The 27,485-nt window shown below is 35.7% G+C and overlaps 1 protein-coding gene across 1 annotated transcript; it reads right to left on the bottom strand.

Moving 5' to 3' along the window:
• Positions 1 to 26,911, bottom strand: LOC113224819 (potassium voltage-gated channel subfamily D member 2-like). The gene is made up of 7 exons (XM_026454313.2): positions 26,839 to 26,911; positions 19,994 to 20,042; positions 16,878 to 17,040; positions 8,708 to 8,803; positions 7,730 to 7,822; positions 4,321 to 4,568; positions 1 to 2,660 (listed from the first exon to the last, which is right to left on the bottom strand). Exons 1-7 carry the CDS (start codon positions 26,909 to 26,911, stop codon positions 2,483 to 2,485), a joined length of 900 nt encoding a protein of 299 aa, XP_026310098.1. The 3' UTR covers positions 1 to 2,482.
• Positions 26,912 to 27,485: the final 574 nt, after the last annotated feature.

Here is a 27,485-nt window from a genome sequence, read left to right as displayed (position 1 = left end):
TTCTGTCCTGTTCAAGCATGCACATGTTTTATTTAAGTATTCTCCAAAGGTCTATTTTTTTCCAGCATAATGCAGATATTATGCTATCCTTTGAAATAAGATATATGAATTTCAAACAAAATTGTCAAAAACAATGACCTTAGTTACTCCATATGGTACACAGAAATAATTACATTTCACTTACAATACAGATGCACTTAACAGTCATCAATAGTCATTCACCACCAACACAGTATATTTTTAAATCACCTAAAACATCAAAAAGGTTTTTTTCTTTTCCAAAAGCCTAACAAAATTAATAATTTTGGATAAGTGATAAATCAAAAGAGAAGGCAGAATTGTCAATTGAAATAACCTAACTGCATTTTCTTTTATGTAATATTAAGAACATGAAAATAGAACTTCTCATTGGGAATCAAAAGACATAGTAATTCTGATTATGGTTTCCTTAGTCTACTTTTTAGAAAGTTTTCGATAAATGCCATCAGATAAGTTTCACTAGACATTGCTCTAGAAGCACAAAGTGACACGAGGCAGGTGTTAATATAATTGTTAATATTTGTACTGCTGGAAGATTAGTAACTTTTTAAAAGATGTACTAGGAATAAAGCCAGTTCTTCCCAAGAGATAGTTGAGTTTATCTTACTTTCAGTCAGCAAATGTTTATAAGATCTAATATGTGCATAGCACTGTTCTAGAAGCTATTCTAGAAATGGGAAGCAAGGATTTCTGGCTTTACTTGAAAATGGTTGGATTAATCTCTTTTTATGACAAAATATGATAAGCATTTAAAAATCTCATCTCTAATAGAGGAATAATTATTAACTCTTTCCATGTACAGAAGCTAAGCTTTATTCCTTACAGTGGTGGCTTGGAATGAATAAAAACTTTGCATTTGACTTTAAACTTTTTTACACTGTCACGTGCAGACATGTCTGCTGAAATATTTTAAGGGTGAAAAGTTATCAAAACTTTTCACTTAAATGTACAGAGATCAACTTTGCATCATCAAACTCCTGTCCTCCTGACTTATTGGAGAAAATTGTACCTCGCAATACACAGGAGCTTTTCTGAGATAAATTTGTGCTGCCTTCCTGAATGGCGTAGAAAGCATGCTTTCATCAAATATTGCTCAATAAAGCACTCTAGTTTATCTCTACATTTCAATCCACATTAGTTATTCTCAAAATGTATTCAAGATCTCAGGCAAAATAAATAATACATCAAGTAAGACTCTGAGATGACCGATCCTGTGATATTAGTCCCAGTCAATTCTTTTCATAAAATACATAGTGATAGATCCAGTATCTGGGCTTTTCCATAAACAACAAAGACATTAGTGATAATTTACATGGGTCAACTCCTTTTTTTTCTCATTTTTGACAAGGGGATTGATGACAATCTACTTACAAGATAATTTTTTTTTTTTTTTTGAAATACAAAAGTAGGAAAGTCACTTGAACTACAGTAAACATTAGTCTTGTTGATGATGATAAACCCAATAGAAAGGTGCTATAGAAATACAAGAACAGGTAATGCACTGTGTCACAGGTATACAGTGGACCAAAGAATATTACTGAAAAACATTTATGGCACAATAGTTTTGGATTAAAAAGTTACCTAAAACCTGGCCACACCAGAAGTTTTTCTACGAACGTGGCTCTACCATATCTATAAAGATCTGGAAAGTACAACAACAGAAAAATCCTGATTCCTGATACAACAGTTGTACAATGAATTATTGCAGTTGTAACAGTACCTAGGTGCAAAGTTAAACAATAATTAATACCGAACTATCTGAACACTTTAGATTTACTAATGAGTATCCCCATGAGAAATACTGCAGTTCTAAAAGGAGTTTATTTGCACAGCCCACCATGGAACATGAACACTCAGCTTGTTGTAAGTGCACAGAAATTACCCCTTTCTACAATTATAGTTTATCATGCCTATTCTGAAGACAACATAAAGAAACTGAGATCACTGCTTCAAAGAATTCTAGCATGCATTATGATGGTTTCCTTCAGTCAATACAAATATGTTGTGGTTTTTTTTTTCATATGTAATAATCTTCATCATAGCCAATGTTCATGGTTTTAACAGGAAAAAATTTTATCAAAATGTTTTCCATATTTTTTTTGTTTTGCATTCAACTGGAACATTATGTTCAAAGATTTATTTTATTTATTTTATTAAAAAAGAGTTCTGATCATAAGAAGCATCAATAGGCGGCATTTCATTGTGCTCATTCACAAAGTCAAAGGGCCACAGAATATTACTCTGTATAACAGGTCAAACTGTCTAGAAATGCCATTTGGTGGTTTTATTCACATCCTTAAGATTGGAAGCTTTGTTTTTGTTTCATTTCCAACCTTCTTGCTTTGCTGCCTTAATCTGCAGAATGTTTGTTTCTTCTTTCTTCTACGTTGAGATTCTTTTCACAGCCAGGACTCAAATTCTCTTAAACCTTATTCCAATTGTCTTACAAAGCAGAAACTCTGACAATATTTCCTCCTGAGTACTCAGGAGATTCTGGCCTATCGTCTCCTTCTGGTGTGGTTACTGGAGGTGTTGGGATGCTTATTATTGCTGTAGTCACATAAGGTTGTTCACAGTTTAGTTTAACACACTCTTCCATTTTGGCATTTAAACTGGATCGGCTGATAGAAAAAAACATTTAAGAAAGTAAGTTGTTTAGTTAAATTTTTTTCATACAACTGAGGAATATGTGTTGTAATGCTTATAAAAACATTTTAATTGTCTAAGGAAAGTTATTATAATTAAAAATATCAAACCCCAAATCTTAATCTATGTTAAAGATGAATATAGTCAGTAATTAACATTAAATAAATTTCTAAAAGACAGTTTCACTTGGTTCCATCAAGTATTTATCAAACTAAATGTATTATTTAAAAATGTAAGAAAGAAAGAACATCAAGTAAGATTTGGATAGCCTGGGCTGAACAAAGTAGTTTTATTTAAGATAGGACCTCTAAGAGGTTTGAGAAACCACTATGAAAGAGCCATATCATATTGATTTCTTAATTTTTTTGACCACAAAATATTTTTATTTTCATGTCTTTTTGGGATGTATAATGCCCTCAAATCTCTCAACTTAATGATGACCACATATTATAAAAATCAAAAAATTTATCTATTACTATCTAATACTTTAAGGTTTTCCCAAATGGTATTCTTGGATGAATTGTATACTCTATATGGAGAAGGGGATAAAAGGGAAATGAGAGAGAAGGATACACACAGAAGCTTGAACCTAATTATTTTATTTTCATGGAAAACATAATTAAGATGTTTATGTCCTAAGATTTTCTTGCTCGATACTTTTCCGTTGTTGACTTCCTTTTATAAAGGATATAAGACTGAAAAGCTAAAATATCTTTAAGATAGAAGTCTTATGGCTCCTAAGTTTAATTTTCTAGTCCCAGAGACATCCAATTTATGTAAATCAACATCACCTGAATTCAGAATCTCATCCAGATTTCAACAAAGACTTTTGAATGCCAACAAAGAAGGGGACTGAATTTACAGACTCTAACGCTAAAAACATATGCTATTCAATTTGAAAACAGAATAAAATTATTTTGGCAGAAACTGATATTTTAATGACATACATTGTTTAAGCGTACTACTTTTTCTTTTTACAGATTTGTGGTAAAGACAGTGAATAAGGAAAAGCAAAGGAAAAATATCAATATGGAAATTTTACTTAACTTGTTCATGAACTAACCAGAGGCAAACAATTTTAGTACTTCACTTATTTTTTGTATTACGTTGATTTTGTGTTTGATATGGCCAAAAATATCTTTCTGATCAAAATTATATATTGGTATAAATGATTTGTGTAGGCAAAGTTTTCATTTTTACTGCTACAGAGAGTGTGTTTGTATATTTTTATGTGCTGTTAAATAACTTTTAGTCATGTTGATCTCAATTTCATTTGACTCTTTTAGTAGTGTCCACCACCATTTCAGTCTATTGAATATATAAGAGAATCCTGAGTATAAAAGTCCTTGCCCAAATAAGAAAAGGTTGTGGAGCAGTAGAGAGAAAAACACATTTGTGTGCACCGAATCATGTTTTCTTCTTCTGACTCTTTGAATACTGATATAATTGCTACTTTTAACCCTTAATGGATATGCAAGTAGAACCATTTTCCTACTTGTTACACTACCAGTTTTGACTCTTCTTGAACCATAGGAGCAAGAAATTTAGATGCCACATAGGTGACAACATGAGTGCAGAAGACACACCCTGGGAACCAGCACAGGTGTGTAGACAACACAGATTAATCTCAGGTACCTGTTAGATAGAGGCGTTCTCTCCACACATCTGATCTGAATCGTGCTGAGTTCTTGTACACTACCTCGATGGCTTCCTGATACGTTGGCATTTGGGATGCGAAAAGTTTTTTTGTGTCGTCGTGAACAGCAGGTGCTGGTGACTCCTTGTTGTGAAGACAGTGAGGGACTGTGACTTGAAGGACGATTAACAGTTGCAACTTCCATGCAGCTTTCTTCAAAGACTTGTTCGTCCACAAACTCGTGATTCTGTTCCACAGTTGTAAGTAAATGAAAAAACAGAGAAGCACATTTTAAAAAATGAAATACATAGCTTTATTTTTAAAGCTCAAATATGCCCAAGTATAGTTAGACTTGATACAATGGTTAAATAAAACAATTCTCATAAAGATTGACATCAAAACCACTTATTTTTGGCATTTATGTGGAAATATCTTTGTAGTGAAACCTAGAGATTGACATCTGTAGGCTGACTTAGTGTCCCTTTATAGACTAACTTTATCTTGAAATATCATTTATTTATTTAAACATAAAATCTGGAAGGTATAAGCTAAGAAAAAAAAAAAACCTAAAAAATGAATACAGATAAAACCCACAGGGAAGTTATAAATTCTCACTGACTTTATTTTTTAAAACAGGTTGAAATTATGGAAAACAGATTATTTTAATAGGATGCCCCAAGTTAGATTGTCTGTTATATATTAGTAAATATTTTCACTTGGGATTGGAAACATTTCTAAATGAGAAAATGAGACCCCAAGACACTATCCATTTATTTATATGTTCCTCTAAAAATACCCAGTGCAGAAAAATATGACTTATTAGTTACATAAATAAAATATAATTGTCTGCTGTGAATGTGTCACTTTGTGTTTGACACAGAAGGGATTAGCATTGAAATTTTGTGGGCTTTTTTATAATCTTTGTGATACATCACTGGCATTGCTGGCTGTGCTCATGATCTCTGTTTGCATTTGGAGTTTTTCCATCGCTATTTCTTAACTTTTAGCCCAGTAGCAAATAGTAATAGGCATCATTTCACGTATCATATTTTGTAGAAACATGGTATCAATTTTGCTTTTAAAATGTTTAACAAAAACCTCCTGAAATGCCTATGCAAGAATTTCACCTCAGAAATATACAGGAAAACATTTTTGGTCTGAACTACTTGAGAATGACCTCAATTACTACTTTGTTTTTCTTTGCGTGGGTGGGGATAGTCTTATAATGGAAGGTTTGCACATACTAAATTCCACTTAGCCATCTCTCATCCTAAAATATTAGCAAAACAATTGAAGCAAGACACCGGCTAATAAGAAATAGATGATGTTTTAGCTACTCGTTTTGTCATTTCTTTGCTGAGACAAGCATTTTGAAATAAATGAAATTTAACATTCTATTCTTTGAAGTCTAGAGAATAATATAATCAGACAAGACGGAATTTCATGTCAAATATTAAATTTCAAAGGAAAAATGGTGCACAAAAGATTCACAATCTGTTTTTTTCTCTTACAATGCATGGTTTCACATACCTAAGCTATAATGCATGAGATTCTAATTTATCTCATCAGTGGTTGAAAGTGTCGGAGTCATTCTGTTATTAGTTACTATGTACTTTTGTAGGTAGCACAATTTATATTAGTTGGTGTTAAATGGTTTTTGATTAAAAAAAAAGCCCTCACAAAAGTAAAATACAGGGAACAAAAAAGATAAGAATAAAAATATTTTACTTATATATTTCTTTATTTATTTATTGAGACAGAGTCTGGCTCTTGTTGCCCAGGCTGGAGTGCAGTGATACCATCTCAGCTCACTGCAACCTCCACCTCCCGGGTTCAAGCAATTCTCCTGCCTCAGCCTCCCAAGTAGCTGGGAATACAGGCTCCCGCCACCACGTCTGGCTAATTTTTTGTATTTTTAGTAGACCACTATGTATTTTTAGCCTGACCACTACGTTGGTCAGGCTGGCCTTGAACTCCTGAACTCAATTGACCCTCCCACTTCGGCCTCCCAAAGTGCTGGGATGACAGGCGTGAGCCACTGTGCCTGGCCAACATTTTATTATTAATGTATCATTTAACTTTCAAATTTATCCTACTAGGTTATAGACCTGTCCATATCTTTATCTAAAAATGCAAGTATAATCATGTTACTACCTTGTTTAAAACACTTAAATAATTTCCATGAGCTGAAGATCAAAATTGTCCACATGCCTGTAAAGCCTAACATTACCTGGACACTGCCTTTCCCTTCCCCTCCTCTTTTGCCATGCTACACTCTCTCCTTCTGACCACCCTCAAATTCTTTCACTTCCTCCTTGGCTGAGTTCTTTCCTTCTTGAGGTACTTATATCACCTGTTAGCCCCTTCATTGCTCTGCCTAGCTAACTCCTAGTCACCTGCAGGTCTCCACTCAAGTTCCTCCAGGAAGCCTTGCCTGACCTGTCCCCTCATGGCTCTGCCCTCTTTGCTCCCTTGACCAGTGGCACCATTGTTGCTTTCCATGTTCGCTGCTCTTTTCCAGTAACAGCGCTGTCTGGGGTTTTGTTTTATAATGGAGGCTAATGGCAGCAGAGGCCACAACTCATTTCATGGTGTTTCTTGGATCTGGCTTGCTCTTGGGCACATAGTAGGCATGAATGACTCTACTGGTAAATAAGTACATGGACAGGCAATACTTTGGAACTGAGATTACAAATCATGTATCATTCGAGAGTGAGTGAGATGACACAATCCAAATATGGTGAAGATTTTGTTCTGCTCTGTAATCATCATAGACCGTGACTCCTATTTACAAACTGGCTAAGAAACTGGTAGATTTGCCAATGAGGAGGTCCAAATGAGAGCTTGTAAGTGGAGAAATACAGACTCACTCCTTAGCACCCAGGGGCATACCAGTGATTACATGAGTCATTTTTCTAATGAGAATAGTTTCTATTATCTATCTCTATTCATTATGGTTGTGAATGAAACAAAAGCTTATATTCCATTGTTCTCTGTTTTTGTTATTGCTATTGCTATTCTCTTGATCTAGATGTTAGGGATCCTTGAGCACCAGTAATTTTTTTTCTATCTAATCAGCATTTTAAGAATCACAAAAAATGATATTGTGTAGGATTTACTATTGGAAGACCACTCTTCATCTGCATTAACCGACTTCTTAGACTAGAGTTAAGATAGCGGCTAAGAATAAAACATTCTAAATAAGTTTCTAAAATGCTTTCCAAGTTGAAATGTCATTACAGTCTTTCAAAATAATTTCAAATATTGTGAGGTTTTGGTTTGTTTGTTTTTTAGCATGTTGTCCAGTAATGCAGACAGTGAAATCACACTCGGAAGCATGAAGTATGCACAAAAGCAAATGGAATTACTGTCGGAGAGCAGAGGAAGGCAGTCATACTGTCTCCTTACCGTGGTTTTTTCCAGGCAGTGAAGCAGGTGGTGGTGCTGGGTTTCAAAGCTGGAGCCGGATTTGCTAACAAAAGCCTGCTCATCCTCTGAGGACTGTTAACAAAGAGAAGACAGAAGAGCTTTCTATTTTATTTGCAAACAACTCGAACCTCAGCTACACATTTCCACAGAGAGATCTGCTCTATTAACTGGCAACATTTTATTTTATTTTTTAACTAGAAAGGAACAAATGTGCAGTTCCTGTTAAGTTGGATGATCGGCATTTACAATTTCATCAAATGAATGGTCTGGTCTTTTAGACATGCCTCTTTGAATTGAAATTTTAAATCCCTTTTACTCATTCAACTACCAACTATGTTTGTAAGATGGGAAGCTGTTATGTTTTGATGATCAAATTTTACCTAGTGCTTAGGAAATTTTGAAACCGCGATCATGCGCACGTAAATAAAAACTATTTTGTAAGTAAAGATTGGAATCCTAAATATTAAAGGAAAATTCTGGGGTGAAAATAAATTTTCTCAAATTGCAGTTTATGCCATATGATCTTCCTAATGTTGAATGTTGTTCCCTCTTTGTTATGAAGTAAAAGACATCATGTTAGCCACCCACCTCAACCATTGATCCAGTTGAATGATAAGGAAGATAAATTTGAAATAAAAAAAAGAATTAGGCATTTGAATTATTGAGTATTTTTTTTAAACCTTTACCATGTTAATAAGAGACAGTGTAGAAATATTGCCTAATGATGAATAGTCATCATGATTCACTGGCAGTATTTCACAGTGCACTTTCTAACCTTCTACAGCCAACGAGGATGTATAGGTGAAGTTATAAAAAAAGAAACAAAACAAAAAAATACTTTTGTTGTTTGGATAGCCATCGTCATAATTAGCCACAATAAAATTATATGGAAGTAAAACTAAATCAATCTCAAACCAATAAATTGAACATTAAAAAAAGAGATGTGCTTGATCGTACCTGCAGCTGATTACTGAGTAAACCATTCCGTTTGCTCTGCATGTAAGCATTTGCACTTCCACTCTTGGCTGCCCGGATCCTGGCCAGTCTAGCTTTCTACAGGAGAAGAAAAATAAATATTCCGTTAACATTTACGAACTGTTTCCTTAAAACAGTGAACGAACTCTTGTGTAATCCTATTGTCAGCCTACATATTTTTAAAAGTAAGCCAGCTTTTCAAATGCAACTATTGAAAATTACCTCTCTACCTTTTTAAGTGCTTTATTTCAGTTAATATTTATCAGTAAAATCAATGAACTACCTTGGAGCTGGCTTATGCCTTTAAAAATTATAATCAAGTCTTTACAGTAAGATCAAGTTATTTCATTATTGTTTCTTTCAATTGTGTCAAAAGAAAAATAGCAGTATTACTTTACGTATATTTTCATTTATCCCTATCTGAGTAACTTAATGAAATGAAGACCGGTAGCTCAGGAAACCAGCTGCCAAATCCTTTTTGTTTAAACTAATGTCCTTAAAAAATTAGTAATTAAATACCAAGAACTGATTGCCTTCCTTCCTTTTTTTTTTTTTTATAAGAACCACTGTTCATCTATATCTGCATCCTCCAATATAAAATTGTATTTTTGCAATTATCCTTTAAGTTAGTCAAGGTAGATCCATGCCAAACAACATGGACTCTCTCTCTAAACAAACAAACAAACAAACAAAAACAAACAAACAAAACCAACTCTGAATTTATCTACTTTGTCTGCCAGCACGGGTCCACACAACTGTATGCGCATCTGATGTGTATTTCACTCTTGGATTGGCTGAAATGAAGAACATAGTGAGCCTATCCAGAGAGATTTAAACATTGCTTTTCATTTTCAAAGCTTTTTTGTGTGTGTCTGTAGATAATATCCTTCAATGTAGAGGGTTTAGGTGACCAGTCCAATTGTTCCTCTAAGTTACAGTGAGATCCCTAAAGTGCAAGTACTAGGCATCTGGCTGTGTAGCCAGATTTCTGATATTCCATTCTACTTTCTTACTGCTGTTATTGATGCATATTTAGACTGTCATGGAAAGAGTCCTGTTTTCCCTTCCTGGAGATCACTATTTTGGTGATCATTCTATTTGTATTACATGTAGCTAGCAAGTGTATGTAAAACAGAGACTGGGATGGCTTAGATAAGTTTCGTGTAAGCTTAACTCACAAAATTTCTTCTTTTTCCCTTCTAAACAATCCTGAAAAATACTATCTTTAGTCTCAAGACCTGGAATGCTCTTTTTAATAAAAATTTTAAAATTATCTAGATTTTTAAATGAAAAATAAATATATACATATGACAAAATTTTTAATACTACAGAAGTGCATGCAAACAATTGTCTGTGACCCAGGAGCCATCCCACTACTAGGCTTCAGAATCAATCATTGGTAATATTTCTAGAGAATCCTGTGAGAAATTTTCTAAGCATAAAAGAGCAAGTATATATATTCACATGTATATACACATACATTTTTACTCCAGAGAATACTCCTCACACTCTTCTGCATTTAGTTGTGTTTTTAAATTACATCTTGGAACTCCTTCCATATATACATGTAAAGATCCACCTCATTTTCTATGAATGTATAATACACCATGGTATAAACAAAGAAGTGTTTATTTACCAGGCCAACTACCAATTAATTTTTAAAGCATCTTTGGCAACTATAAGCAATGCTGCCTGCTTTGAATATGATGATGAGCTCATCTACAAGACATATTTCTGAAAGCAAAATTATTCCTGGACCAAAGAGAGTGCACATGTGTGTGTGTGTGTGTGTGTGTTTCTTTTGTTAAGTCTTACCAAATTTCCCTCCAAAGTTATTGTACCAAGATGCCTTTCACATGTATCATTTGAGAGTAGCACTGAGATGTTTGAAGCTCTCAAAATCGCATTAAGATATCATCTGTCTTTAACACCACCCTTCCTCCCTTCCTTCCTAAATTTATTCTTCCTGTATGCTGACTGCAGGTTAAAATAATATACTTTGTACAAAGATCATATTTATAAATGATGAGAAAATTAGACAAATTTCATTCTTTGTTGGAAACATAATGTTTAGATCAGTCAAAATACTGACACAATAGTAGAGAATGAAGTTGGAAGGTAGAAAATTTTTAACTTCAAAAGCTGGGCAGTTTCAGGATTTCAGACGAGACTCAGTAACAATAGCAAGTGACAAGGACACTTGGAAACGACTCAGAATTAGCCTAATAATTCAGAAATAAGCAATTTATATATTTGTTTCCAAAAAGGGATTATTGTTGAAATTTCAGTCTTAAAGTCTTTTTAGTCTTCTGGAACATTCATTGCCTTTCTACTCCAGACTCCTGACTCCTCACCCACTCCCTCCCTTCATTCTCTAAGCATTCACCAGCAGCATTGGGTGATACTGTTTTCCTTTATTAAGGAAACATACACATTAACCAAAAATACTGTCCAGCAAAATAAAATGACATATATTTCTCATCATGTATTAGGAAGCCTACATATGGTAGAAAACACTACTGTAGAAGTAGTTCTGGGCTTAGGGACATAAAAGAAGTTGCTTTAGAGACAGACTATCCATTTATGCTAAGTCATGCACTGTGTTAGAAAAATAACTTCCCATTTCAATTTCAATCATGGCTTTTCTTTGACCCAACTACAATTCCATAGGAGTTAATTGGTTTAATTGGTCTTGTGGAGCACCACAATAGATGCCTGTTGAATACTAGCCTTTATGACTCGTGATTATCTCTTTGGTTCCAGGAGGTAATTGAGGGAAATTATTTCACAAAGATATTTTAGAAAATCATTTTACTTCTGACCCTCTCAGTACGACAATCTTGGCAGCGCAGATTATGTAATTGGGAGGTTAAAAGAAAGCCATCTGCTGGTAAAAAGAAACGTATTCCTTTCAGTCTCTTAACCCCTGACCCTTTTAGGACATACAACTTCTGGCATGGCAAAGTATCAGCAAATAATATGGAAGTTAGAGAAAAGTTTCAGTAAGTACTTTATCTTAGCTGTATGAAAAGTAGGAGACTTCTTAAATTTTAATTAAAGCAAGGTTTACATTTTCAGTGTAAAAAAAGCACTATAGTTATTTTCAAATAATTTATTTGCCTTAAATGGTGATAGTGTTTGGAGAAAAGTTGTCTGTCTCATAAACATATTCTTCCTATGCATCCTGATTCTTCATAGCTGCAGTTTGTGTCTAATCATCTAATCTTAGCAGGATTTCTCAAAGTTGGTTCCAAGGAATTCGTAAGTGTCAAAAGTAATATCTAAATCAAACCGATGAAGCAAAGGACTGGTTCTGTGGTCAAGAAAAGGCTGGGAAATGCTGAGGTGTTAAACAGGTTTCTTTGCTCTTGGGTTCCTCACACCACATGACATTGTGGATGGTCACTGTGAGGAGAACAGGGATATATAGTCTACAAGTTTCCTCAGACTAATTTGACATAGAAATCTTGTATTGTGAAGTACTCACAGGTTAGAATGCAGTGGAACACAATGAGTTTTATCAAGTAGATTGCTTTTTAATTACGCCAAGTGACATAAACTTTACAGTGTATGTGTGGAACGGATGGTGGAAGTCAATCTGAGAAGGATCTGTGAGCCAAACACGGCCGAGACACTGATTTCCTTAAATGGTCAGTCATTTCTAGATGAGGTATGAGGTAGATTAAAGGAAGTTATTGGGGGGCCATCTTGTTACTAAATCGCAAAATATTTTGAAACATAAAGGTATCCTAGGCAGCCTTAAAAGTGAGGTAAAGAAGGTGTTTTTCGGCCGGGCACGGTGGCTCAAGCCTGTAATCCCAGCACTTTGGGAGGCCGGGCGGATCACGAGGTCAGGAGATCGAGACCATCCTGGCTAACACGGTGAAACCCTGTCTCTACTAAAAAAATACAAAAAACTAGCCGGGCGAGGTGGCGGGCGCCTGTAGTCCCAGCTACTCCGGAGGCTGAGGCAGGAGAATGGCATAAACCCAGGAGGCTGAGCTTGCAGTGAGCTGAGATCTGGCCACTGCACTCCAGCCTGGGTGGCAGAGCGAGACTCCGTCTCAAAAAAAACAAAAACAAAAAAAAAAAAAACACAAACAAACAAAAAAAGAAGGTGTTTCTCTTTGGTAATTCCTTATTCCTCAAATACTTGCTCCCACACTCCCTGTAACATGCATTCTGGAAATTCTGCTTACAGTTGTTTCTTTCATTTAAGGCTTAGTAAAATGCCTCAGGTGGAGGTAGCATATTAAACTTTATCATCTTTTAGAAGTTTAAGACATTTATTGGAATCTTTTTACTTGCTAAGAAAAAATAACTGTGCTAGAAATGAGACAAGTTAGTACCAAACAACAATAAAAAGAGAGGAAAGAAGTCAGTGGCAGACAGTGCAATATTCCTAGGTCCAGAACTTGGTTAATCCTGGAGATGGCAGGGCTAAGTAGAAAAAGGCTGGGATTTGGGTCAGTGGAAGAGGCTAAGCAATGAGAGATCTGCAAGAGGATTCCATGTTGGAAGGGGTGAGAACTGAAAGAGAATATAGGAAGGCATCTGCGACCAAATTCTTGGGTGGAATTAGGGGCTGCGTAATTTTGTTTTTAATAGTAGATAGCCTAAGAGATTACTCTCAGGTTCTAGCAAGTAGTTATTTCTTGCTTTTTCATTATTCTACTTAAAAAAAAATCTTTCATTTGGACATTGCTGAATGTACTAGGCAGTGGTTCTCAAAATGTGGTCTCCCAAACGGCAATATCAGCATCACCTGGGAATTTATTAGCAAATGTTCAGGTTCTAACCCAAAACTACAGAGTCTGATGTTTTGGGAGTAGGGCTCAACAATCTTTTTTTTTTTTTTTTTTCTTTTTCAGATGATTCTAAACTTTGTAAACCACCTTAGCAGGGTATGATAAAATGGCAGATTACATATGGGTAGTACCTTTCTAGTCAATGTGAAAATTTTAATGTGAAAATTAAAAATATTACACCATACATTGGCTCATTGATTCTAAACTTCTCACTGCATTTAGAATTATCTATAGGAATATCTTAAAATATTAATAGTTCAAATAATACTAGAATTGTTTTGCCTTGGACTTTAATCACTAGGTTTGTGAGCATGAGAAAGTTATCTGTAAAATGAAAATAGTATACTTCCTTTGCAAGTTGATTGTGAATGTTACAAAAAACAGATATAAAACACTTGGGACATTCTAGAAACTAGTGAGGGGTTTTGCTGTTGCAATTTGTATTATTAAATTATAACTATAATTACTACTATGATTATTATGTGATAATTACTCACAGGTTAGCCTGTGAGTATGCAGATGATTAAGTGATGTGATCCATATTTTAAAAGAGCTGCTTCAAAATATCAACCTTCCACTCGTCATTGCATTAATCTAGCTTTATTTTGGCTAATACATTCTACTCAGTAAATATTTATAGAATAACTAAGAGAATCAATAAATCTATTAAAATACAATTACCAAGGGTGGGAGTGGAGGAGAGGTGTCACGGTTTAGGCCTATATCCACCAGCATGTATGTGCTAGAAATGAGACAAATTGAGTACCCAACAACAACAAAAAGAGAGGAAAGAAGTCAGTGGCAGACAGTGCAATATTCCTAGGTCCAGAACTTGGTTAATCCTGGAGATGGCAGGGCTAAGCAGAAAAAGGGCTGAGATTTAGTTAAGACTTTATCAATGATAGAAATGGGGTAAACGATGTATTCCCTGTAAACAGCAGGAGTGGGTAGCAAAAGCATGAAGGGTATTGCAAATGGAAGAACCTAGAAGAAGGAAAGTATTTCTGATAGTGATGATGGGAATGTTCTTAAATTAATACTGTGTCTATTTCATGCTTTTGCTTGGTCTTGGCGTGGCAATTGAATTAAACAACAAAAATATGGTCTAAAAAAACCATTTTGTAACATTACTTTTATTAGTTGGACTGATGTTTTTACTGAATTGAATATTTACTTGACTGAATTAGCTGGTTATTTTTGCATAACTTTAATATTTGGCACATAGCCCAGTCCCAGATAAATTTAAACTGTCTTAGCCTAATGGGCATTTGTTCTGCTTTTTTTCCCCCCCTAATCTCTTGGGAAGGAAAATAGGAAACATCCTTTGGTAACTTATTTAGTTCATATTCACTGTTATTTCTTAGAAGATTATGTTCAGTTTATTCGTCACAGTCTACATACTAGACATATTATACTTGGTTATTATATTTGACTTTATTAATACAATTTTTCTAATAGTAAAACTCTGTAAAATTCATTGCATTATGGCAGAAACTAAAAATATAGCAAATATTTTAAAGATTCCTAAAAGCATTCACAAAATATACTTTTCAATTAGTGTACTTTTAGAATGTCACATTACTTACTTTTGATTTCTAAATGTATTTTAGTATTTAATGTTTAGTAGACCAAAAGGCTTCTAAAATACTCTAAGGTTTTCTTTATTATTTCTTTGTTGCAGATGACAAACTCTGAAGAAATACAGGTGTTTGGGAAATTGGTTTATCAGAAATTTAGATTTGTGCTTCCTATAGTTTTCATATAGTTGGCTCTTACACTAAAGGAGGAATGTCTAGAATGGAGATAGATGGGTGGTTGAAAGTTAAACTTTTAGTAGGATCCTGTTACTTTAGACAATGCGCAATTGTACCCAGTGGAGGGACTGGACTGTATGGGCAGTGTCACGACTGTGGTGACCTTACAATTGCTTAATTTGGGAATACTGGAGAATTCCCATCTATAAAATGAGGATAATAATGGTAACTAACTGCTAGAGTTTTCATGAAGGTTGTATGTGTTGACTCAAGTTTGGCCTAAAGTTGCCTCCTTACATATTTTAAATTTAGCCTAAAGGTTTCTCTATGCATAGTGAACTGTAACTTAAATGGAGGAGTAAACAGACTGCAACCCACTCTTGTGTCAACCACTGAGTTTTGGCCAATCAAAGGGGGTCAACTGTTCCGATGGTGTTCAAATAAGGCAAACGCTGAGCTATAATCATTACAACTGTTTCTGTACCTCACTTTTGTTTTCTGTATGTCACTTTCCTTTTACTGCCTGTAAATCTTTTCCTACCGTGTGGCTGTGCTGGAGTTTCTGTGCTTACTCTGGCTTGAAAGGCTGCCCAATTCATGAATAGCTCTTTGCTCAGGTAAAGTTTTCAATTTAATTTGGCTAAGGTTTATCTTTTAACATATGAATTCTTTTGTGAAAAACATTAGGCTAATGTCTGGCACATATAAACCACAAGTAAACATTGAATATTTATAATATGATGTGGTTATAGTAAACATTGAATATTTATAATATGATGTGGTTATATAAATTTACATATACTTGTATATAATTTTAATCTTATTATTTATTATTTTTCCCCATTTTATAGTTGAGTGTACACTATGCTTATTCTTGAGGGATTAATTACTTGGCATGAAGTTCAAACAAACGGTAAGCTGCTAGGACGAGAATAAAACTCAGCCCCAGATGATCAGATTACTTCCTGTGTCAACTATGTCAAATATCTGAGACACATTTTGGTGCCCTTTAATAACCCTCATCTACTGGAACCAGCTTGACCCTTGATAGATACAGACTCAGTGAATCAGATCTAGAAATCTGATTTTAATAAAATTTGCCAAGAATCTGTTTCTGATTTTGCTACTGTCATTAGTGCTGTTCATCAAATATTTCTTATTTTCTGCTTCTGGTCCCATAGTAGAATTGTATTTTCCTGCCCACTTCGAAATTAGACACTGCTGTGTGATTTGCTTTGGTTAATGCAATAGACAAGAAAGTGACTCAAACCACTTCCAGGAGGGGCATTAGGAAGCAGTGTGTGATTCATCGTGCCCTTTACTCCTCCTGGAGACTGCAGAAGTACACTGTCAAGATGGACTCTCTACTCTTTGGACAAGTAATGGACTTGTAGCATGATTCAGAAATATTGCTTATTGTTTTAAGCCACTGAGATGTTAGGCTTCTTTTTAGTGTAGAATAACCTACTCGGTCCTGATTGATGCACATACTGACCAATCCAGAGCACTGAGTAACCGTTAAGAACTATTAAAGCTCATTATAAAAAGTGGGAAGTGCTAAACTATGGTTGCATAGAGCTGAATACGCACCTTCTGTGCCCTTCGTTTGTCTGCTCGTTGATTCTGGTGGTAGATACGACTGAAGTTGGATACAATCACCGGAACGGGTAGAGCAATGACCAAGACCCCACTCAGCGAACAGATAGAACCAAAAATCTTCCCTGCTATGGTTTTTGGCACCATGTCACCATACCTGAGTTAAAGAAAAAAAATACATATATTGTTTTAAGTCACAGAAAGACATTTCTACCTGAAACTAAGAATTTTTTGCTTTAAGTCAAATGATTTTTTAGACATGTCTATTTCTACTTTGTGACTACAATATACATGGCTTCAGATGTTAATGTCAGAAATTATAAATATCTGAATATAAAAATTACCTTTCAACCTTGTAGAAAATGATTCTAACATTAAGGAATCTTTTTGATTGGAAAATATGTTAAGTCAGATGATGTAACGATAGCTGTTCAATTTTTCCTTTATACACTGTGACATAGTTCTTTACATTTATTTAATACTCAATAATTCTATGCTGAAATTTATAGTCTGGATAACACAATTTTCCACTTAGTTTTTTTTCAACATTCAATTGGTTATGAAATTTAAGTAGAAAAAGTAGCACATCACATTCCTTTCACCAGATGTCATCATTTAAAAAATAAACTTTTCAAGGACCCCATTAACCTTCACTTGTGAAATCTAATGGCTGTTTCTCCATAAAAATCGAACTCAGTCTCTCATTTGTAGCTTATTAGTTGACTATTCTCTCCTTGAAAGACTCCTTTTATTCTTGGCTTTAGTATTAGCAAATATTCTTATTCTCCCTTCTACCTCATTGGCTACCACTTCTCCATCTTTTTTTCTGCCTCTTTTCCCCTTATCTGATTTCTAAACCTTAGAGTACTTTAGGTCTCAGTCTTCAGTCCTCTTATCTTCTCCATATAAACCCACTTCGTATGTGACTTTGTCCAATCTCATACCTTAAAACTATCTCCATGCAGCTGACACTCTGACTTATAGTGACAGCCATGATGTCTCTCCTGAAAACCAGATTCATATCTCGAGTGGTCTGGTCTGATTATTTCTACCCCTGGATGCCTAAGAACCCATTAAAATTTAAATCAGACAAAATGGAACTCTTATTTACCTAGCTTCCTCTGCCTCTCTCAAATCTTTTCCTCCCACAAGTCTGCCACCTATAATTAAACAGAACCACCACCATGCAGTTGTTCATACTAAAACTGGAAGAGCCATCATCTTAATTGCCAGTGTCAACATTTCATCTTTTAGCTGGTCTTCTTGTCTGTGGGCAAACCAAATTGTATCCCATTCAAGCCTCTTTATGACAATAAACCAAACCATGGTCATTTCTTGCCAGAGCCATAGATATAGCTTCTTACCTGACTCTCCTATCTACATTTACCACTTTACAATTCATACCAACACAGCAGCCAGAATTTTGGTTTTAAAAATGGAGATTAGACTACTGCTATGTTGTTTAAACCCTGAAATGGACTTGAAACTGAAATAAATCCAAACTCCTCAGTTTTGCCTCCAAGGGCCTACCTCATTTAGTTCCTGCCTATATTTTATACCACCTTTCACCAACTCACTGGCCTCTGGCCACACTGGCCATCTGGCCTTCTGTTTCGTGTGCAGCCCCCAGATGGTGATTATTCAGGGTGCCATTTAAATGTCTCCATCCAAGTGATTTTCTGGCCACCTAATTCACAATAGTCTTATTGTTTTCCCTAATCATTCTCTATAACATTTCCTCATTTGATTATCTTCAGAGTACTTATTAACAAGTAACATTTTCTTATTTATTGATCTATTTTTTCACTCCTCATCCACCCTACTGACATTAGAATGTAAACTTGCTAAAGCAGGAGCTGTTCTACTTTGTGTTTCATGAGCATAAGGCCAACTCCTACTTGAATGAATACATTTTCTCTTCTTTACTGATGGAGACCGTCTAAGAGTGCACTCCTGGGGCAGGGGACAAGGAGGAGTTCTTTCCATCTTATTGTTGCAGAAGTTACCCAGCTGTGTCTGAGCTCCAACTATTCCATGCTCATTCTGGGGCTTTGGAGAGCTCAATGCTCAGAGAGTGTAATCCTGAGAGACAGGGCTCAAAGGAACTCACATACTAGAATCCATACTCAAGGGAGTTTAGGAGGACTTGCGGTTATATTGTATCTTGAGAGGTAGCCTAGGCAATAGTCACCCTAACACTGTTTTGTGGGAAAACATATGTGTGTCAATATGGAGATGGAGAGGAATTGGCTGAAGAAAAACTTGAGAGAGACAGAAGGTGATACTATCTAGTGCCACATTTAGTGACCCTATTCTGAGCTCTGGTCTTTTGCATTGAAGACTCAGATACTCATTCCTGTTGGTGGTTGTGGGTGATCGGTAGTTGAGCTAATTTAACATAGCTAAAGTTCCCACAAGGCTTTGGCACCAGAATGACAGTATTAATTTATAGTACAAAAATAATAACCTAAGAACCAGAATGCTGTGTTCATATAAAACATGATCTCCTTCTATCTGGGAAGCTAAATTATAATCTAAAGGTTATGTTAGTGAAGAAACAGTGAAAACTAAAGGAATTTAGAAGATGATTTTTAAAAGTCTTGGGGAAATTCTTACTATAGAGATATGTCAGTGGGATTGGAAGGTCAACTCCTTTTTATACAATGCTGTGTACATATGAGACAAATTATGTATCTGTCACAGTTCCCATTGAATGTCCAGCCATATTTGATACACAGTGTTTTTCCCCTTCGCATTGATTACGCAGTAGGCCCCAGAGAAGGCACACACACAGAAACACACACACACGCACGTGCACGTGCGCACACGCACACACACACATACACACGGCTTTTAAAAAAGAGATTTGATTTTTAATAAAAACTCAATTATTTATTATGGCTAAAGAAGACAAGTACTGAGTCCATGTAATTGAAGTAAGCCTTTTAAAATATCAATATATAAAATAGCTAAGTGAATCCATCATATACTTTCCCTGCCCTTGAAAGATTTTTAAAAGTCATTATTTAGTATTTAATTTTTGTATTCTTGGTTCATTATGTCATAGGATAGGCAAGCTCAGAAGAGTTGCAATTATTAGAGAAAATTACGAAAAGTAGGGAGATATACCAATTTGTTGAAAGGCAGCACATTCACAGTCTAGAAGGATCCATAAGGGAAAAGAGGTTTCAGATACATAAGAGAAGCTTCGTGTCATAAAGCTATGGTAATCAACATAAAACAAAATACTTATTTTTTAGCTCTACCATCTTTGTTTTATAATCCAACATTCCTTCACAACTGAGAAAGCACAGGTGAGTATTTGCAAGGACTAAGCAGGACTGCAATGATTATGGTGAGAAGACGAAGGGGGCACAAAGTGTTCATCAATGGGTACATCTTCTCTCACGTTTACACTCTTGGGTAGAGACACAGAGTTTCCTCACATTATAGCCAGTTAGGATGGTCTCCAAGGCTCTGCTGTTGTGAGATAAAGCAGAGGAGATGGTAAGAGAGTATAAGGAAGTAGAACAGGCAGGGGTGCTAAGACAGTCCAGGCTGTCCTGCAAATTCTCATGTAAGGACAGCCTGAGCCCTTGGCTGGTTCCCATGGAACACCAGCTGCCTGTTTCCTCATACTCTTGGTACAATTTACATTACTCCTTCTATCCTTCTCCCTGCTCCCTTTTACCAGTTTAAAGTTGACTGCTGTTGATATTTGTAATATTTTAAGCATATCTCACTATTTGAATATGTCGGAGAAGAGCAAAAAATATAGTATGATTCATGTCTGTTTTTACACTACTTATTTTGTCTCTCTTCTCATTTAGGAGTGACCTGGAGAAATGAAAATGGGTAATGTTTATCTGCAAACTTGTATTTGAGCATAGAATCTGCTAGGGATGGGATATATCTCATTGGCAAAACCAGCTGCTTTTCTTTGTTTAATAAAATATCTTCTAACTAGTATTCAAACTCATAGCAAGAAGCAAAAATGCATTATACACCTCAGGAATTACATCTCTCTGAAATTCCGTGGAGGAAAGGCTTAGAATAGAAAGCTTATATTGCGAAGTGACACTTACCGTGGTGAAATGATCATTGAAAGCTTAAGTGTTTCTAAAATACTGCCACCTTTTAATGATTATTTATATCCTAGGCAACTTGGTTTCCTGTTGGTACTTTATTACTTACATTCAATATAAAAAAATACATCTCATTTTTCCTGACTCCTTATTTGTAAATTTATGCTAAGCCCAGTAGGATTATTTATTTCATTCTTTCTGTTTTTCTTCAGAATTTTATATTATGTATTCAGTCTTTGAAAAATCATTTCCCAAAAAAAGTTACACCGAAACATGACATATATTGGGGTTTATATTCATATTTTTTCTGTATTTAATAAGATTGACTAAAAGACTACGAGGAGTCCCTAAAGTCTAATAAGATAAAGAATGAATTCACAAAAAAGTAAGAAGGAGGCTGGGTGTGATGGCTCACAGCTATAATCCCAGCACTTTGGGAGGCAGAGACTGGTGGATCACCTGAGGTCAGAAGTTCAAGACCAGCCTGACCAACATGGAGAACCCCCGTCTCTACTACAAATACAGAGTTAGCCAGGCGTGGTGGCACATGTCTGTAATCCTAGCTATTTGGGAGGCTGAGGCAGGAGAATTGCTTCAACCCAGGAGGCAGAGGTTGCAGTGAGCCGAGATTGCGCCATTGCACACCAGCCTGGGTAACAAGAGCGAGACTCCATCTCAAAATTAAAAAAAAAAAAAAAAAAAACAGAAGGAAACAAGAGAATATATCATGAGAGAATAACTATCAAATATTTTAGATAATACAGCAACTTGAACTTTGTTAATTAAAAGGAAACTTTTCTCCATACTACTCTTTCTTTTCTTCTTCTTCTTCTTTTTTTTTTTTGAGACGGAGTCTCACTCTGTTGCCACGCTGGAGTGCAGTGGTGCCATCTCGGCTCACTGCAACCTCTGCCTCCTGGGTTCAAGTAATTCTCGTGCCTCAGCTTCCCAAGTAGCTGGGATTATAGGCACACGCCACCACACCCAGCTAATTCTTGTATTTTTAGTAGAGACAGAGTTTCACCGTGTTGGTCAGGATGGTCTCGATCTCCTGACTTTGTGATCTGTGATCCAAAGATCGGCCTCCCGAAGTGCTGGGGTTACAAGTGTGAGCCACCGTGCCTGGCCCCCCATACTCTTTCTACTCTTCCCCCGCTTCTAAGTTTTCCTTCTTTCTCCTATATTTACTATGTCAGTAGAGCCACCAGTTTCCTTCTGCTCCTTTTTCACCCGGGACATCTGCCAGACCTCATGTTTACCGCTCCCTTTCCTCCTTATATCAGTTAAAAAGGTACAATATGGAACTGCCCTTTGCATAAAAATGTTAATGCTAAATTTGCATACTTCCCAAAAATACTGGCTAAAATTGTATATTTTGCCAAATATTGAAGATTATTTTGGATGGAAGACCAATTCCTCAGAAGAGATTTAATTTTTGGCTATTAAATATTTCAGTCTCAAATATTATCGAAAAGTTTCATGCAAAGTTCTTGAATTCTGGCATGCACTCTACTTAATGCTAAATCTGGTGAAAACTGATTAATTCAGGCAGACAATGCATCCATTCATCCATCTATCCATCTTCCTATTTATCAAGTAATATTGATAGATTGAAAATGTACATAATTTTAAAACATAATTCATTATAAACCAAATTTCATTGATATCTTACTACATTTTTCCCTGTTTAGTATTTCTTCAGAAGTTGCATGACTAAAGTGTGGCTGTCTTTATATCTCAAATGGAGAAATATTTCCCTGAATTTTCTTACACCATCTTCAAACAGTACTGTTAGCTTCCTAGTCCTATTCACATAGTTTGTATTTTTTTCTCTTTTTATTTGATGGGTATAATAGTATGTTCATTTGATAGAGTACAAATGTAATATAAGGCAAATCTCCACAGCTAATGCACGACTTTCCACCTCTGAAATTATGTCCCACACATACTAAAAGAGAAAACAAAAGTCATGTAATTGATAAATAATCATGAAGATAGAAGATATCCTTGTACAACAGGAAGAAAATGCTGATTTTAAAATAAACCTTGATGCTTACTGTAACTCAATCTCTCACATTCTCTTTTTCATTTTTTACAAGGAAAAATTGTAAATTACTAGGTATAAGGAATAGAACGAATGAACAGATCCTGTGCAGGTGCCCAGAAGTTCAGGAGCATTCTGTACATTGTGTAGGGCAGTTGCTGATTCAAAAAACGCTGCATTTCAACGACTACAATAATTAAAATAAACTCATATGGGACATGAATCAGTATTTGGAGTGTAAGTATTTGAAAAGCAGGTATCCTTTAAAAAGTTAGATGAAACTAAGTCACGTATATAACATCCCGGTGAAAGCCGTTAGTTGATTATGTGTGTACATCTATGTGCATTTAAATTATTGATGTATCCCTTGAATTTTTCTCTTTGACCAGAGTGTTAGTCTGAGAGGTCTAAGAAACAATTTATTCCGACCTGGAATCTGGATCACTTTGTAACTAGTAATTCTACCCCTTAGGGTGAGTATCTATGTTATTCATGGATTTTCTGCCATCAGCTTGATATTCTAAAAGGATCACAGTTTGATGGATGATTTTTATAGTAGCTGTAATGTTTGCAAATAGCAAATGACCTTTTTTTTTGAGTGTTGTTACATAACACCTGCTTGTGGTATTGAACTTGTTTGCCAGAGGGACTCTGGTATTACTTCACAATAGGCAGAATTCTCTTTGACATTTTAAAATTGATATTTGCCTAAAAAGTTGCCTTGATTTTGTCTCCACCTCTCTTGCCTGGAGGATCAATTCCTATACGATCTCACCTCTGCAGGAAAGCCCAAGAACATATTTTTTTGGATCACCTAACGTAATACAGTTGTTTAAAGTACTCTGTGTTATTTCTTGTTTCAGCCAAATTATGAGCTACTGTTCTTTTAATAGTGTATTTAAAACAATCTCCACTGTTCAGAGCGTTAATAATCTTAATTAGAGCCCACTAAATGAAAGCGGAAACTAGAGGATTCCACACCCTAATTAGAGATTTTTACCTTGGAGTCTATGCACTTTCAAGGAATGCGTGGATAAATTCAAGGGAGTCAGGGAACTCCTTGATACTACATGTTTTCATAGCGTTTTCATGAAAAGTGTTTTCACAGCTATTATTAAATTATCCAAAGTGTTACAGGCCAAATAATGTTTAAAACTCTTAATTTGAATACTTAACATACTTATGGGAATATCAATGTTAAATATTGTCAACATAAAGAGTCTGAACTCACAATGCACGAAGGAATTGCTGAAAAATATCAGCATTATTTTATAATTGCAGAAATACCGAATACCCACAAGGGGGCATAAAAACCTAAATGAAAGTTTGGAAACAAACCAGGTCTTTGCTGGTTTTCACAAGCTGAGAGCGAGAAAAGTATTTCCAGTAAATTGCCTGTACCGATTCCTTATCTTTGCCTGCACACATGCAATATTTAGGATATATTTTGGGCATCTTATTCCTCTGGAAATAGTTGACCCGTACCCCACAAATTTCATACATTATCTATTTTCAAGTTATTTCCAAAAAGATGCAAAAATAATTTTGACAGCATTTTGTGTTTCTTTTACAAAGGTAAGTAATTTTCTGTAATGCTACATATCGCTAAGGCACAATTTTAAATAAGAAACCCTTAACTAGGACCCTTAGTGTGAAAATTACGTGAAATTAAAGGATTAAGTTTTGTGTATAGAAAAGAAAAAATCAAGGAAAGAACTAAGATGATTTTAGCACATCTACTCAACATTCTCAACATTTATACATTAAACCCTTAATGTGAGATTTCAGTAGAGCTTACTGACTGCGTTCTTTAGCTGTGCTTTTTTTAAAAAAACAAATTCTTTCCTGTTTCCTATTTTTTTCCTCTTGCTTTTAGCCTCTTATATGATTATGGGAAGGCTTTAAAGGTTATAAATGGAACATGTGATTTTGACCTAACATCCTAATGAAGTGTTTTTTACCTAAATGAATGCCACGAGTAAAAGACTATATAGTCTCCTTTACAGAATATTTTATTTTCAAAGTATGCTTTTCAGAGCCATGTTTTTAACACTTTATTCTTCATTTTCCGAAATTATGATTTTTAAAGAAGTTATGAAAATAGATGTACAACTGATTACTGAGAGGTACACATTAAAAACAAACAAAAAACCCACTAGGGACTGGCTTTCCCAGCTGTGGAGCCACCGGAAATATTTTCCTCTGCTTTGAGTTCCTACTCTTTGTTGCCTGGAGCTATCCTTTCACTCTCACATATCTGTGAGTCTGGTCATGTCATTCTCCTGCATAAAAGTCTTCAGTGTCTCTCCATCACCTGCAGGAAAAAGCCAAGCTCCTTAGCATGATAACCACAGCTCTTTATGACTTGGCCACCTCATCCTCCACTGCTCACCCACATACACCCCACATTCTCACTGGAACAAATAACTTTCTATTACTGGAATGTACTATGTCTTTCCATTTCTGTATGTCTTGTAATACTGTTCTTTCCAGAATATTCCTCTTGGCACTCCTACTGCATAAATCCTTTGGGTAATTCCCAATTTACATTGATGAAGCTCAAATGTCAATTCTTATTTAAAAACTTCCTGACAATTTTATCTCTATCCAATAAGATTATCCACTCTCCCTTTGCTATGCCTTCAATGCTACTTGCAACTGAGAGAGCAGAATTAGATTTTTACAGGCTGATCTTCTCTTGCTAGATCATGAATTCGCTGAGGTCAAGGATCATGTCATTGTTTTAAACCCAGGTCTAGCACAGACCTTATCCAGTGCTGAGCAAATAATTGGAAGTCAATAAATATTTATTGCTTAAATAAATCCTTCAGGGAAAGGTCTGATGGTAAACAATATATACGGCAGGGAGTGAGGGGAGATACAGGTCTCCTCCTCTTTTGTTCTGAACCAGATTTCTTATTAGTCCCCAGGTCCAGCACCATGTCACCACCTCAATTTTTCCAAATTTCTCTCCAATACTTAGACAAAATGCCCAGCATAACCTGGTTCTACACTGTTTATGCTTCCTGCTTTTTATACTCAGAGAAATCCATTTTTAACCTAGATGATTTAAAATGAAAATAGAAGTGGTGAGACCTGCAACCTTTCCACTTTTCTACCTGTTTTCCATGGTTACATACTTAACAAACATGAATCTATAAATCTGGCAAGAATTTGTTGATTTTAATTTCAATTTTTTAAAGAGATGAGGTCTCACTATGTTGCCCAGACTGGAGTGCAGTGGCTGTTGGCAGGTGTAGCCATAGTGTACTACAGCCTAGAACTCCTGGACTCAAGGGAACCTTCAGCCTCAGCCTCCAGCGTAGCTGGGATGATAGGCATGCACCGCCATGCTCAGCTTGGCCATAATTTTAAAATACAAATAACTCCAACTTGGCAGATTTTGTCCTCTCAAATATCCAGCAATTTGAACAAATATAGACTCTGTTCTCTGAATCTCACCATCAACCTGTGAAATGGCTGAATTGTTCCATAACCATCTATTCTTCTGTTGGCTGCTACTAATCTTAGATAGTGAGCACTGGCAATTATCTGAAAATTCCATCACGTGGTAGTTATTTTTCTTAACAAGATCCTCTTGGCTAAACCTTGTGAGTATATTGAGGGAGGTATGTTTGTCTTCCAATAGAAAAAAAAAAAAATGAGTACATCAAGTAAATCAAAGTCCCAGTGAATGCCTGATCATTTTGGCTTTGGGCTGACGTCACCAGCTTCCCTAAGATGCATGTTTTGGTTTTCCATCCCAAGAGGTTTCATCTTCAACACTCTCAGGGCTGCTTTCACTCCAGGGACTTTCTTCAGTTACCTGCGGCTGTTGCTTCCATCTCTTCCTGGGCTTTGAAAGGTAACTGTGTTGGATGAAACTCCCCATGGTGCATGGTTCCAGTCACTGCTGCTGCCCTGCAGGCTGTCACCCAAGGAGCCAAATTCCTTGCTCAGAGACAAATCCCCACTTTGACAGGGCTGTTGATAAGCCTGTTTTCTTATAACCAGCCAACACTCTCACTTGCTGACACCCCTGAAACTGTGCATTGCTTACAACCTATTCAAAGACTCCTAAGTGCCTGTGCCAGGGGAAGATAGAGAAGCTGGTCCCCAGGTGTATGCCTGTAGTTCCAGTCTTAGGGGAGAATGTCAGTTAGGCAGCCTTAAAGCAAGAAGTGCAGCTATTTAATTTGATTTTTTTCCCCATCTGAGTTTACACAGCCTAAAATCCATTAGCTATTAGAGGTCTCATGGCATTTTTAAGTTGTATTTACCTATTTTATTTTTGACTGTGCTTTTAAAATTACTATGGATTATCCAGTAATGACCTAATACATACCTTATTTCTAATTCTGCCCAAGAAGGTCTGATAATTTTGCCACCTGTTATCTACTCCTTAAGTGTTACAGAAAAGAATGCACAAAATTCTAAATACCTGGGAGATAAGACTTGACCTCTTTATTGGGG

Source organism: Piliocolobus tephrosceles, unplaced genomic scaffold (assembly GCF_002776525.5).
Source record: "Piliocolobus tephrosceles isolate RC106 unplaced genomic scaffold, ASM277652v3 unscaffolded_40, whole genome shotgun sequence".
Classification (NCBI taxonomy): domain Eukaryota; kingdom Metazoa; phylum Chordata; class Mammalia; order Primates; family Cercopithecidae; genus Piliocolobus; species Piliocolobus tephrosceles.
This window is presented reverse-complemented; position numbering and strand designations above follow the sequence as displayed.

Coding starts and splice junctions, on each gene's coding strand:
- LOC113224819 (XM_026454313.2), bottom strand. CDS start 26,911: ATGCACCATGGGGAGTTTCATCCAACACAGTTACCTTTCAAAGCCCAG. Junction 8,804..16,877: donor ACAAACGAAGGGCACAGAAG/GTGCGTATTCAG, acceptor CTTCTCCTGTAG/AAAGCTAGACTGGCCAGGAT. Junction 7,823..8,707: donor TACTCAGTAATCAGCTGCAG/GTACGATCAAGC, acceptor CTTTGTTAACAG/TCCTCAGAGGATGAGCAGGC.